A 15,815-nucleotide genomic window follows, 5' to 3' on the forward strand; every position below is an offset into this window, starting at 1 on the left:
CAATTATTTCTGTATGTGCAATGTTACCATAGCCAATAAAAATGATGGTGAATACTAAAAAAATAAGACCCAAGTTGTAATAAACATGTTAATGTAAAAATCAACACTCAGACATAAATCATTTCTCAGTTAAGCTTGTTTTATGGTTCTGCGGAGGCTCCACGCAGAGTTTTCGCCGTAGCCTACGTAAGTGGCCTGAAGTTTCTACTTATGTGTTGGTGTGTGCGTTGAGCCGGCGTGTGTGTGTGTGTGTGTGTGTGTGTGTGTGGGTGGGGGGAGCAGGTGATAGAGTGAGGGAGAAGTGAGAGAGTGACGGTGATTAGCTTCGGAGCGAGTACCGACTCTAGAGTCATAGTGAGAGAAACAAAGTGTCTCCCCTGTGTTTTATGACCAAGCTGGGAAATCCGTAGCAGGAAAAGTTAACCCTCTCCTTGATTTCATATTGTTTATGAAAAAGGAGAACTAGGAAATGCAACGCTACCAAGCCACGACCGAGCGACGTGCGTCACAGTGACGTGTAGTTACGTTTTTCGAGAGCATAAGTATAAATCACGCTTTTGACAGAGATATGACTGAGAGGAGGATGGTAGAGTCTCACCCTGTGATGGAGGGCTGGAGCCCGCCACTACGAAGCTGGAGAGTGTGACGGCACCAGCGGCTCCACACTCTAGCGGGATGGGGAAGAGGCGGAAGTGACCGAGCATGTCCATAACAGAGGGGAAGCGCAAGTGCTGTACCCTGCACTGACCCCATTCTGTTAGCGAGAGGCGCAGGTGCTGCGGAGACAGAGAGACACAGACGTGAGGTGGGGAAAACAACAAGGAAAGCCATTTTATTTTACATACAGTTTGAGCAAGAGCTGAATCTGGATGTGAACTAAAATGCCAGTGTGAACAAGCCCTCAGTTAGGCATTGTGAAGAGACGTACCTTTGCTTTTCCCTGGTAGTTAAACGTGAGGACGTAGTCTCCTCTTCGTGTCTCACTCTGTCGAACCAGAAACACTCCATGTCCCTCTGGTCCAGAGCTCTGAACCAGATGGGCGGCCTTGACGCGGGAGATGTGCCCGTGGAACCAGGGGTAGGAGAACAGGAAGTGATCAGCCTTCTGGACAACCTGCTCGGGCAGGGCAAATGTGATGGGGCCTGGAGGGATGAAAAGAGGAAAAAAAAAATGTTTCTTAAGCTATGTTTTTTGGTTTTATTGACCACAACATTACTGTTTTCAGTCTCAAAATTCTCATCTGTGTTGTTTTTAGCCACAGCAGGCAGCTGTTTCCAGCAAATAAGCTCTAAAAAGCTACTGTACACTTCCTGCTCAGCAGTAAATGGAAAATAGATAAAGTTAGCGATTGGTGTGTGTGGAGCATTTAGCGGCTAAAGAGCCAAAGAGTTGGTAGAGACTAAAACAGAGCTAAAAGAAGAATGAGTTGCCATTAGTGCTGTTGGCGAAATATTGCTGTTAATTCCAGTTTATTTTTTTTGTGATTTACAATGGCAAAGATGACACAGTAACTACAATATTCAAAACCATTCAACAAAATAGTAACAAAATAGACAATAAACCATAAACCAAATAAACATAGTATAAATGACATCAACATAAGCCCATCATACACGTCTCTCCCCAGCACTAAGCTTCTTAGGAGCCCTCCAGAAAGCTCAGGTCCTTTCCCCATTTTCTAGTATAAACATCCAATCTGGCAAACCGTTTATATGACCTTTTTCAAACGCCGCCACCCTAGCCATCATACAAGCCCACTCCTGGATGGATGGCACCCCTTCATACTTCCATCCCTTAAAAAAAAATCTGTCTGGCTATCATTGAACTAGTCTGGACCCAGCTTATGCGCTTATCCATCCCACTTAGAATTGACCCATCTCCCAGAACCAATACTCTTGGGCTGAATGGAACCTCGGTCCCTGCAATCCGAACACAGGACATGAAGTAATTGGCCGTCTTACATTTCCAACAATTTGGTGTGTATTTCAGACCAATTCTAAACAATCTGGAGGGAGTCCAATAGAATAATCTTGAACTAAATGAGGCGCACCCTAACATCATGTGACATAGTTTTAATATTCCTACAGATTCTGCCACACTCCTCATCATCCAGTGTAATACTCAGATCCCTTTCCCGTGTCTTTTTGAGGGCTGTCCAGGATCCATCCCCCAGACTCTGCAAAAGCATAGAATAATACCCTGAAGGCTCATGACCTTTTCTATATTCAACAACACCTTATCTAAACATTCAGGTGCCTTCGGGGCTAAAGAACTGGATCCAAAAATCTAAAAACAAAACTGAGACCTAGGGATTCCAAATTGGTGTACCACTTCCTCAAAGGATTTCAATATGCCACCGAGATACAGATCCTCCAGTGTGACAATACCCTTTTCCAACCAATCCCTCCAAAAAAGGGGAGATCTACCAATACATAACTTTGGATTTCGCCAAACAATTGAAGTATTTAGATATGGATCCAGTTCAAACAGCCGGGCCACTTTGGGCCAAACGACATTTAAGTGAGAGATTATCCAATGTGTTTTTGCCTCACCATACAGTTTAACAGACAGGCTTTGTAAAGGTGATAATGGGTGATAACATTGTTGGTAGACCCAAACCAATTGATCATCAAGTACTCTTTTAGCTCAGACCTAATTCTATATTTTCTGGCTCCTGTAAAATGGAGGAGCTAAGGCGCCACCTGTGTTTGAATGGGGTAACCCTCCTCGATCTATCTACTCGGCTTCGCGATCCAGGTAGCGAGGTGGGTTTGATCAGGTCTATGAACGCTATTGCCTTTCGGGGGCATTCAAATGTCTTAACTCCAGCCTTGGCTTCTATTTTACGTTTGGCAGGATACAGGATTCAGAATCTCACCTCTCTCTCATGAAGCTTTTTCGTACACTCCTTGAACCTATCGCGCTTTATCTGTATCTAGAAATGGCATTATGTTGTTCTTCTGCCAGGATAGCTTGCCCTTGCCTCTAGCCGCCCGCAACACCAGGTCCCAGTCCGATGATCTTAAGAATCTTGCCAGAATGGTCCGGGGTCCGTCTCCTGCCTGGGGCTGCTGGCCGGCGGTTCTGTGTGCACGCTCAATCTCAATCTCTCCCTCAATCTCCAGCAACTCCTGAATCAACTCACCCAAAACTTCACTGGATCTCCTCCTTCCTTACCCTCGGGGATGCCCACAAAACGGACATTATTGCGTTTGGATCGATTTTCAAAATCTTCATTTTTTTCCCCCCCAAAGTATGTCGACCTCTTAAAACACGGTCCTTATTTATATTATCAAAGGTTTGGACATTGTTTCTGTTGGTTATGATTATATTGATAATATTTGCTTAGTTACTTGCTGAGATCTGGGAACACAGCAACATGACTACAACAAAGTCCAATGGGGAACTATAGAAGAGAGTTCAGATAGGTTGTAAACAAATAGTTTATCTAGATTGTCTAAACCACTTTATTTGGAGTTGAACGCACTAATAATATCTCCTTGCACAGGGAATCTGAGAACACAAATACGGAAAAGTACAACAGTGTTTTCCCTAGGTTTGTGGAAGACGTAGGTGCACATATTTGTTGGGGGTTTAGGGGTCGTCCCTCAAGAAAATCTTCAATAAAATAAATATGCAATTTCACGTCATTTTGGACCAATTGTATTACAATATGTGTGTCTAAAATGTTGGAAAAGCTAGACCAGATAATAAATAAATAACACTCAAAAAACTTAAAGCCAATACTTGCTAAAGAAGTCCACTGGGGACCAACTACAATCATTAGATCTGAGAAAAGTAATTTAGTTAGTTTTGATGCTCGCATTCATTTTGCATTCAATTGTCAAAAAAATGAACACACAACTACAACTGATTGTAGGATGATGTGTCTTCAACCTCTCCTTATGTCATCATGTCTTATATATCACTCACTTTGACTTCCTAACTCTGAGCTCCCTCTGTGATTGACTGGAGCAGAGCTGTCAGCTGGGGAGGGGAGAGGCTCCAGATCCACACTGCCTGACCTAAAGGACAAGAAAAGTTTCAGATTACACATACTGTATCTACAACACATGTATGTTATTCCCATTGTGGACCACCTGGGAAGGAAAATGGGTCAATTTCATGATTATTTCATTTGAAGTCATTCTTTCCCATCTGGATTTCACCATCTGTCTTATAAGAAAGCTTCAGCTCTGTTTGTGCAGGAAGATCAGCGTCTTCTTTCTCTTTTGTGGTGAAAAGATATTCAAGTTGCTGTAAAATGCAGTGCAGAGGCTTCATTTAGCAACTGTAATTACACCACTGTCTCAAAAATATGTGTTGATGATTTATTGACGTTAACATGCTACATATCACTTTTCTTTTTTAACAAAAAAAAGAAAGAGCGAGGTGTGTATGTGTGTGTGTGTGTGTGTGTGTGTGTGTGTGTGTGTGTTGGTGGGGTGAGTCTAGTGAACATGGAGGAAACAGCAGGCTGAAGGAACACAAAGACACCGAGCACAGACAGGAAGTGGGTCCAGTTCACCAGTTCACATCTGAACTGTTCTTCTGTTTCACTGCTCACAAACACACACACACACACACACACACACACACACACACACACACACACACACACACACACACACACACACACACACACACACACACACCAGATTAAAGGAAGGTTAAAGAGGGAAGCCCGAGCAGATCCTGCTAAAATGCTGACTTGATTTCGCAGCGCTCTCAATAACAGGAAGACAAGTCTCTTTTCTCCTCACTCTTGCGTGTGTGTGTTCTTGGTCCTCTAGCAAAGTGAGGACATTTTGCAAACTGTGGACATTTTAGCCAGTCAGCAATGCTACACCTCCCACATCTGACCACATCTAAAAGGAAAAGTGTTTATACTTGCTCCAAATGGCCCCCCCTAGAAAAGGATCATAGCATCACACCCCCTTCTTCATCTCTCTTTTGCAGGTTTTTGTAGTCTCGACTTGATGACTCATACAAACTGGGATGATGACACACAATTTCGGACAATAGGCCTCAGTTAGAGTAGGAAAAGCACAGGTGTTCCTAAAAACGATGGATCTGTTCTATTCAAGTGTCCCAGTGAGCCGTGACAGTGAGCCAGCATGCACAATATCAGGACCCTGAAACACTTGTGCTATTCCTGCTGTGACATGTTACAAGGCCTTCAGTGAGAAGGGCCTATCTTTTCTAAAGGGCATTCATGGTGTTGCACTTTGGTGTACACACAAAAAGTGACGGAAGTAGTTGTGCTAAGAATGAACAAGAGGCTTGAGAGGGAAGTTCAAACCCTGCCTTCTTTTATAACTTGTATGTTATGTAGTTGTGATGTTAACAATTCAGATATGGAGACAAAGGATGCATTATGTTAATTACGGCCCTTCCCATGAATTTAGTACAAAAAAAAAAAGAGTGACGTGGCCGGGTTGGGTCAGTGGGTAGAGCAGGTGCTCTACATGGAGGTTTATGCCTTGACGCAGAAGGTCCAGGGTTCAAGAACAACCTGTGACGATTTCCTGCATGTCTTCCCCCCCCTTTCTCACCTAGCTGTCTTGTCCATTAAAAGGCGGAAAAGCCCAAAAAATAATCTTAAAAAAAAAGATTTCTTCTCCTCATTCATAATCACATCAGCAAAAAAGAAGAAATTGACACGTGTGCGTGCACTAGGCTATTTATAGATATTTGGGCCCATATAAGCAAATTGCAGATACAGTATATCGGTATCGTTGTACATGTCGGCTGTAACAAGAAATTGCGCTATAGAAATGCCAAACTATGTTTGACGTTATTTAGAAACAGTGTCTCCATTGCGTAGTTTGTCCACCAGAAGGCAGACTGGTTGATTTTTAAAGGTACAATATCCCATTCAGTATGCACCTTGGTTAGAAAAAGAAAAAAAAAAGTTAAATTCAGTATTGGTACACTGTCTTACTAAAAATATTAGCACATGCACTTTGATAAATGCCTCGTCATGTTTTGAAATGTTTTAATAAAATGGAGAAAAGAAAAATATAACACTTTGTGAGGTATCTAAATAAACACTGAATTCAGAGTGATCACTGGCCTCACTTCCACACTAGATAAGTGTTCACTGTACTGCTGACTACTGACTGTGTGTGTGTGTGTGTGTGTGTGTGTGTGTGTGTGTGTGTGTGTGTGTGTGTGTGTGTGTGTGTGTGTGTGTGTGTGTGTAAGAGCATTACAGACATCTGCAGAAATGAGAAAGGTCCTGAGATTCTCCCGAGTCTCAGACCTCCCCCACACTTCCTTACACACACACACACACACACACACACACACACACACACAGGTCAAAGGTCAAACTTATAAAAGCTTTTTTGGGTCCAATCCTAATGTCTGCTGATAAAGATACTGTTTTGTCACACTGAAACGAAAGACAAAAACTGCAGTATCAGTATGAGTATCAGTATGAATATTACTTAATATAGAGAATTGCCCCAAATACTAAACTTGGCAGAGCATGTGCTGCAGCTCCTTTTAGTGGACCACCAAGCCTAGTGTATACTAGTCATATTTTACTAACATATTATATACTATTACTATACTTGTTTCTGTTTCACAGCTCTCTAATGTTTTTCTGTGAATATATTTAGCCTTTTTTCAAAGGTGGAATGCAAAAACGTGACAGGAAATGAAGGGAGAGAGAGACAGGGAATGACTGTAACCCTCCCACACAACTCCAACTTTAGTAAGTTTAACTTTAAAAAGGTACATAAAGGGAGCACCTTGGTGGCTGTGTGGTTACAGTGCATGCCATATAACCGCCATAGTTCCAGGTTCGATTACAGCCTTGGGACTATTGTTGCATGTCATACCCCTCTCTCTCTTCAACATTTCTACACTGTCCTCTATCAAATAAAGGAGAAAATACCAAAGAAATATATAAATAAAAAGTTCTGCTCAATTTCAAAACCACTTTTATTGCCTAACGTTCAAGCTGTAACAGAATACTCTCCACACCAGATGTGTTACCTCTCAAATGCTTAGTCTAAATATTAAGTTGACTGATGAGTTTGATGAATTATTATTTCCAGAACTATTCCAAATATAACATGGCTCAAACCTGCTCGGTCTGTAGAGCCCTAAAGCAAATGAAGGCATGGACTAACTTACACACACACACACACACACACACACACACACACACACACACACACACACGCACTATCGCATTATTGATGTTTTAGGTTGTATAACAGTATCCGTCTTTGTGTTTCTCACCTGTTGCTGATACATTCTTTTAGCTCTGTGGTCCACGAGCTGACCTGCTGGTCGTTGTCCGTCTCAAATATCAAACTACCTCGATTAACCTGCAGAGACAAAGATGCTATTAAATATACCATCCACTTTATATAGACGCCAAGCTGCACTACATTGTGCAGTGCAAGAAGTGGCCTAGACACATTAAAAGTGCAATTTTTCTAATGCTATACAAACACAAACGGCATATTTAAGGCTTAATGTTGCCAATAAGGTGGCGCACCTTATTGTAAGTTTTGTAGCTTATTCTAATGATCAAAAACCAGGTTCAAGTAATACACCACCTTAAAGTTACAATTTCGAAGATCTCTTCTCTCTTCTCACCTACTGTATGGCGATAAGTGAATTATTCTCTCACTTGTTTTTGAAGTTTCGTCTGTACTCATCGCTTTTTTCTATGTTTGTTCGGCCACAGAAACCATTTACTCGCAACACAAGCAGAGACCAGAAGAAACAGTATGCCGCTTCACACACAAGTGAGTTGACGAGCGAGTCTATTGCGTTCCCTCGGCGGACCAACCTCTTTTGGGTGCCGCTTGTGATTTTTCCCGGGAATGTCGCCACAGACACCCAGTTTGTAAAACTGCAAATGCAAGGGCTTTCATCAGTGGACCATAGGCTCAATCAGCATTGTATTGCCTCATTCGGCGATAGATAGTGACTTAACGGACATTTATTTAAATACAAATCTTCAAGATTATTACTTTAAAAAAAGGCTACCAAAACTGATAGAAAGATAGCCAGCACACTTTCCACAACTGTTATGTAAAACTGCTATCAAATACTCACTGTTGTGGCTGTAAAAACGTTATTGTTATTTATCGTAGACAGTCAGCACAGACATACATAGTAACATAAAGAGGTATCTGATCAGACCAAAAATAGAGATAAATAAGTAAATAAATAAAATAATTAAAGTGAAAACATAAAAAAATAGAATAAAATAAAGAAAAAAAAAATGAATTAAAGGGGGGTGGGGGTGATGATCGCTCTCCTCTTCAAAACATTTTAAGCAAGACAGGGGTCCATCTCTTCAAAAGTTTGTCCCTCTGGAGCCTCAAGTTGTGAGTTATTTCTTCCATTCTGTAAAGCTTCCCACACCCGTTCGTTCCACCACTGAAATGTTGGTACAGTGGGGGCTGTAAAAACTTTGTAGTTTGTTACTTTACACTGGATTGCAATGATTTGCACAGCAAAAGAAACAGCAGTATATTTAGATATATTTTGGTAAAACAATGGTCGATGGAGCATGTGGATGGACAGTAGAGGAGTGATTGTTGATATGAGAAGTTTCTGTGGAAGGTTTTCCCTCATGTAAACGTATGTTATGACAGCCATCTTTTAACCCTACAGGTGGTGAGGGTTTGATCCTCAAGAGACGAGGTTTGGGTGGAGTTTAAACTAGCAAGGTCTAAATGAAGGCTGTTTTGTGAGTTTTGTTATGAAATGATATGATACAATGATTGTCCTGTTTCCTCTTCATGTTGGATTGAGGGTTGAAGATCTACGCAAATGTGGATGTAAGCAACCCAATGGGCAGAGTCTGCAAACTACAACTGTAGTCTTTTCGATCAGAATCATATATCCATTTAGTTGAAAACTTGTACATACCTTTAAAACGAATGTGTTTAAGTTGTCAGGCATCTCCAGCCGATTGCAACGACGGACTTCTTGGATATCTGAGCAGGGAGTCGTCAGCTTGGGACTGGAGGCCTGAAAAACAACAAAGACATGAGGACAGATCAGATGTTACTCTCATGAAATGTAATACAAAAAGGCACAAAGCCAAAAGAACAAAGTATAAACTGAAAGCAGAAAGGAGTGTGACTAAGTGCGTGTTAACCTTATGATTATACTACAACAGTTAAATGTGTTTGTGTAATAAGGAAATTAGTCTTTAATCAGCTTCTGATGTCTAAGGTGGCTAACCATGTGATATTGCCAAATTCTCTGAATGACTCAACAGCACACTGAGGAAAAAACAGCTTGGTGGGGTGTAAGAAATAAAAGCCAAACTATTTAGTGATTTAGGTGAGTCGACCTTCTAAACCTGCAGATAATTTGTGGTGCTTCTGGCATACAAGCATCTGCTTTACAACGCAAGCTGGCTCAAAGCTTTGCAGCAGTCAAACTCACACAGTCTTTGTTACTCAATTGTACATTAGTGCAGTAAGGTTTGTACATTTGTAGCTCAATACCTCTTTTTTCACTTTCATTCAAATATCTAGCATATCAGCAATGTGGCTTGTACTTGCAACAAAAAAAGCTTTACTGGAACTGAGATGGGTAGAATAGACTTTACTTCTGACTAGGTTGCCACTGCAATATGTCTTATTTTAAGGTTGATCAGTTAAAGCTACAGATAAGACACTACACCACAGGCTGTTCATATGTACAGTATTTGAAGTCTCTATATCTGTATGGTCGTGTGAGTGTGAAGCCTCAGTGCTGCTGCAACTGAAGCCTCCCTTAGTAAAAGAAAATGCAGCGAATTGTATGAAGAAGAAAAGCATTATGGGAGCTCTCATGGCGGAGCTCCAAGGTGGACCCCACTGGGACAAACTGTGATTGAAGAATAAGATATGAGGGGCTTCCTGGTGGCTGTTTGACCTGAGGACACACAGCATGAACTCCTGATGCTGGGACTTTGAGTCAGGCTTGTGACCTTTTCTGCAACTATATACTGACAGTGGTGGCCTAGTGGTTAAAGATCGCGCTGGCACGGTTCAATCCCCAGACCGACAGGAAAAATCTGGATGGGGAAAGTGAAAGAGCAGCGCTTGGCAAGCAGATCAGACTGTGGTTGTACTGGGCAGCTTCCAGGTATGAATGTGTAACAGTGTGAATGTGACAGGCCGTCATTGCAAATGAGAAGTTGTTCTCAATCGACTTACCTGGATAAATAAAGGTTAAAAAAAATAAAATACTGTATCTCACAATACAGCATGTTTTCTGGTAATTAAATAATAGTCTATATGAAATAACCACCTGGTATTTTTGAACACTGCTGTGTGAATTAAATACTTGACAAATAAAGTCTTTTTTTCATTTTATTAAGCACTTTAGTGCAAAAGGAACATAACGTGCAAGGATCAGAAAGCAGGTGTCGTCAAAATGACGTAAATATTGCTGGAAATTTTTGACATTGCGATGGAAACAATATAGAACAATATATACGATAGACATTTTTATAATCGCTTGACCATATATATCGTCATATCGCCCAGTCTTAAATGGAGATACTTTCTACAGGTGTGAGACCTCTATTCCATGCAGATGAAACCCAGCTAGACAGGAAAGGATGGTGTGTGTGTGTGCATATCCATGGGTGAATGACTACAGACACAAACTAATCATACATCACTATTAAAGTGATGCGGAGCCTTCGAGCACCGCAACACACACACACACACACACACACACACACACACACACACACACACGGCTCAGCCATGTGTACAGGCCTGTGGCATGTTGGGTCAGAAGTCACTATTTAGAGTATAAAACTAGTGTGTGTGAGATGTGTTTGCTATATATGATGATCATCTAATCAGTTAATCATCTAATTGTTGCAGCTCTACTTATGCACTGAAAATAAGACTTAAGTTAAAAATATGTTTGTTCAATTAACATACTAAAAGAAAAACAGTGTTGTTAAGAATATACTTACACAGGGACAGATTCATTTTGACTATGAACCACAATAGCTTTACTTTATCATGATATAATTATGAGGAGAGATGATAAATATTATCACCCAGCCTGGAATGGAGTCCCCCAAAAATTAATTATTAATTAATCTACCAGCAATTAAAGTGAAGAGCACTAAACTTTCTCCAGCACACAGCTAACAAGTTTCACTTGGATCAAAATGAAACCCTAAAAAAAAAAAGAAAAAAAAGGGTGGAGGAGGGTGAATAGCGTGAGAGAGCAGAAGCAGCAAAAGGAAACACACGAGACAAGGAAAGACATGGCGTTGGGTGGGAGAAGAGGGAGCAGGGAAGAGCAGAAGAAAGAGCAGGGAGGACAGATTCCAGGGCTTTGTGCACTGGATGACTATGAGTCTATGTGACAGTGTGTGAGCCTGAGGAATGTTTAGGATAAACACACACACACACACACACACACACACACACACACACACACAGAATAGATTAAACCCCCTACTCGTCCAATTTTCTCAGCTTGCCGGTGACGTGAATGAACCCCATAACTCCAAGCGCTCTTTGTTTTAACCACAGCGTCTACTACGATCAATAAAAAGCACTGTGACGCAGAGATGAGAGGGATGTGACTCATTTAGAGAGATCTGAGTCAGTAAATGAGGAACCGACTACAAGTTGTACTTGTTATCAAATTGCTGCCACCACTGAAGTTTTGAGAGAGATACTATCAATACATTCTCAGAGGAAACGTGTGCACACTTGCAGGAAAGACCAGAGACAATATCTAACTGAAAATATTAAACTAGTCAGACAAATCAAGACATTTAAAGATGTCATCTTGGGCTTTGGAGAATTGTAACAGCCATTTTTTGTGAGTTTTTTTTGGTGATTAATTGAGAAAATAATCGTCAGATTAATCCGTAATGAAAATAACTGGTAATTGCAGCCTTACATACAACTGAAATCTGAATGATATGAAATCTAAAATATTTGATAACTCTTAACTTTGAACACAAACCAGTTTACTTCTATTTGGACATTGCTGCTTACTGAACATGCATCCATTTAATGTAAAAAACAAACACACCACAACAAAGATAAAGGATGTTAAAGCTTCACCATCAACATCATAACTACCCTGGATATGCAACAGCTAATGAGATGTGGTACTCTGTGTGTGTGTGTGTGTGTGTGTGTGTGTGTGTGTGTGTGTGTGTGTGTGTGTGTGTGTGTGTGTGTGTGTGTGTGTGTGTGTGTGTGAGAGACTCGGTCCTTGACCAACACAGTATACACTGTGTGTGTTGGTAAGTATACGGGCTACAAGTAACTCATTGAGAGGAATGTTTTGGGAGATTGTGAATGAGTTTCTGACTAAGAGCATCTTTGAGGAACCATATGCGTCTGTGGAGGGGAAAAAGAAGAAAAAAAGAAAAGAAAAACAGGCAGCAGATGGCTGACTGGTTGAGCAACAACATAACAGGCCTGATTTCTATAAATCAACTTCATCAGGGGAGCAAGTTCAAGCTCACAGCACATTTCCTATCTCGCAACTGCAAAGTGTAGTCTGTAAACTCACGCACACACTGACCAAACCTTTTTCACTGTTTTTCTTCCTTTTTCTAATCTGCATATAATAACACCGCCAAGCAATGTGGGGAAAATGTGTGAGCATTCATGAACTGTGCGTTTGTCTTTAAATGCACAAGGAAAAAAATGACCACAAAGATACAAAACAACTAAAAAGAGACAAAAAACAACCACAAGAAGATGCAAAAAGAAACACAACTAGACCACAGAGATGCAAAACGACCACAAAGAGATGCAAAATGAGATGCTTAATGACTACAAAGAGACACGAAAACAACCACAAAGACACAAAGAGGCGCAAAATGACCAAAAGAGAAGCAAAATAACTATAAAGACGCAAAACGTGATGCATAGTAAATACTAAGGGATGAAAAATAACCAAAAAGAGCTAAAACAAAACACAGAGACACAAATCAACCACAAAAAGATCCAAAACAACCACAGAGACTCAAAACGACCATAAAAAGATCCAAAACGACATTTTTCGGCTTACAGTCTTGGTGTCTTATGTAAAAGGGGTGGGGGGCTTTTTATATATCCATGTCCAGGGGCCCATTGTTGCATAATCTGTCCATGGCTGTAAGCTATTTGGAGTTACAAATAGCAGCTATTTACTGATATTATTTCATATTAGAATATATAAACTTGTTTATTTGGCATTCATTTATTACACTAAATACCCAATGTAATCATTAATACTGTACACTTTATTATTGTCAAGAACCAGAGCTTTAAATTCAAGATGCAAGATCACCGGTTATATAAGCACGGACGTGTAAAAAGCTTATAGCTGTGTGAGTCGAAACACATTTTTAATAATTTTACAAAAGTTCCCCCGTTCTTAGGGCCCCTGGTGTACCGGTGTGTGAGTGACAAGTTTTTGGAATAACAAGACTGCAGACTTTATCCTTTACTATAGAGGATGCCAAAAACAAAAGCTAATGTAACATATCCTTACCAACTGTTACCTTGCATCAACCTCCTCAACATACACATTCTATAGTAGACTGAGAGAAACCGATGAAACAGGCAGATTCAGACAAAGTGATAGAATGTGAGCATAATGGGTCCGTAAACAGAATCTATTTATGTATGTCTATGTCTTGTTTTGCCAGCAGATCTCAACTTTACCGTCTTAAAGTGCGACTGTTCCTCATCCTGCAACTGCGAAACCATTAAAGTGGTACCAAACTAAAGTTACTGCAAGCTCATAGCTTCAGTGGACAAATTAAAAGTGGTAGAGATATACGTTGACACTCAGGGATGTGCCTGGTATCATTGGAAAGGAAACACTCAAGTTTTTGTTACAAGAGTCAGGGTGATTCTAGGCCTTACTGACACAGAGTTACAGAGGCAAGAATGGAGGGTTTCTATTTCCGTCCAAGTCATACATCTGTAAAATTATTAAAATACACTGCTGTAAACACATCTAGTGAGATACAGACAACACAATGTCATAGCCACATGTATCAGCTTACTACAGAAAAAACCCAGAAGCCAAAAGACTAAAAAATGGATTTTATATGATTTCTTTTCTACATATATGTCGGTGCGTTTTTCTGATTTCCATTTAAAAAGTGCAAAGAAAAAAGCCAATAAAGTACAAAATAAAACACTTCTCAAATACACAAACACACCCACATCAATCATACACATACTTGAAATAACTATATACAAAAATATATAGAAATAAGTAATTATACATTGCACAGGGTGTGATATGCTTATAGGAGGCCCTGTTTTTGCTTTGACACAGCTCCAGCCATTACAGGGTTAAAATTTCAGGGGCAAATGTGGTATCTATCTTCTTGTCTGCTCATTGGCTAAAAATGTAAATGCTTACATGTAAATGCAAATGCAGGTTTTATCTACCACAGTAACTACATGTTACTGTGTGTAAATTAGATGATTTGCTGCATTTTCTATTGCTTTATATATTTGTGAATTTATTTATTGACTGCTTTTGTCAAACCTTGGGCTTTGGGATGTTATCATGTACATTTTTCACAATATTTTGACATTTTATAGACTAACCAATTACCCATTCATTAAAAGTAGATCAACTCATGAGGAGTAAAGTGTTAGTTGTAGCCCTTTTATAGATATTACTAACATAAAAAAGACAGATTACCAACACTCTACTGTTTGCTCTTTTCTTGACAACTAAAATATCAACGTGCAACATGTTAACCTGATGGTGATCTGTTCACCATCAACTTTTCACTCCCGGTTCTTTTCAGATTGAGTCAACTTTCACTACTATGTTTCAGCCACACACACACACACACACACACACACACACACACACACACACACACCCCAACAACAACAACAACAAACTGATATTGTGAATTTGAGATGCAGATATGCAACAGTGACAACATGGCCTACATATTGGCTTTTCAAATGATATGTACCCTATATGTAATTTCTGTCTAACTCAGTCCTTCGTTATTTCTGTTTCCTTCTGTGTCATTATTTATCGGTGGATGCGTACTATACTATTTTGTGCCTATTTAATGTTGTGTGTATACATTTTATAAGACATGTAAGAGACAAAAAAACATCAAGAAGAGCAAAAAGACAAAAAAAATAGTGGCCGGGTTGGTTCAGTGGGTAGAGCAGGCGCACATATACTGAGCGGTTTATGCCTCGACACAGAGGTCCAGGGTTCGAATCCAACCTGTGACGATTTCCTGCATGTCTTCCCCCTCTCGCTCCCCTTTCTCACCTAGCTGTCCTATCACATAAAGGAGGAAAAGCCCCAAAAATAATCTAAAAATAAAAATGACTAAAAAAGATACACAACTAGACCACAGAGACGGAAAACGACCACAATGAGACACAAAAAGATGATTTTTATGGACTGTGATGACATGTTATACAGACTAAAGGAGCAATCAAGTAATCCATTTTTAATAGTAACTCTTCAGTCACAGCTCTATATTAGATATGGATATATTTTTGAAAAAGTGCCAAATGAATGCCTAAATAAAACTAATAAGACACATCGTGACACAACTAACACTGACTGTTTAACCAATCAAAGTAACTTCTTCACACAAGTTAACACACACACACACACACACACACACAAACAGAGATGCGGCCATGCAACCTCTCACCCACACAGTCACAAACACATCTACAGTTTGAGCGCACACACCCACACACACACACACACACACAGGATGTTTGGAGTCCAAAACGATCTTCCCAGGGTCCCTTTCTCAAGGCCGTTAACTAAATGACACTCCACATTCTACTAT

At 40.2% G+C, this 15,815-nt stretch overlaps 1 protein-coding gene across 2 annotated transcripts in view; it reads right to left on the minus strand.

Moving 5' to 3' along the window:
• The window catches only part of sh2b3 (SH2B adaptor protein 3), a 56,836-nt gene that overhangs the window by 4,723 nt on the left and 36,298 nt on the right, over window positions 1-15,815 (minus strand). For both annotated transcript variants that reach the window (XM_078251040.1, XM_078251041.1), the window contains exons 3-7: window positions 8,906-9,007; window positions 7,256-7,344; window positions 3,935-4,026; window positions 929-1,143; window positions 599-776 (exon numbers count right to left, since the gene is read on the minus strand). In XM_078251040.1, coding sequence (XP_078107166.1) covers window positions 599-776; window positions 929-1,143; window positions 3,935-4,026; window positions 7,256-7,344; window positions 8,906-9,007 — 676 coding nt within the window. The remainder of the gene's footprint in view (window positions 1-598; window positions 777-928; window positions 1,144-3,934; window positions 4,027-7,255; window positions 7,345-8,905; window positions 9,008-15,815) is intronic.

Source organism: Sander vitreus, chromosome 5, assembly GCF_031162955.1.
Source record: "Sander vitreus isolate 19-12246 chromosome 5, sanVit1, whole genome shotgun sequence".
In the NCBI taxonomy this organism is placed as follows: Eukaryota; Metazoa; Chordata; class Actinopteri; order Perciformes; family Percidae; genus Sander; species Sander vitreus.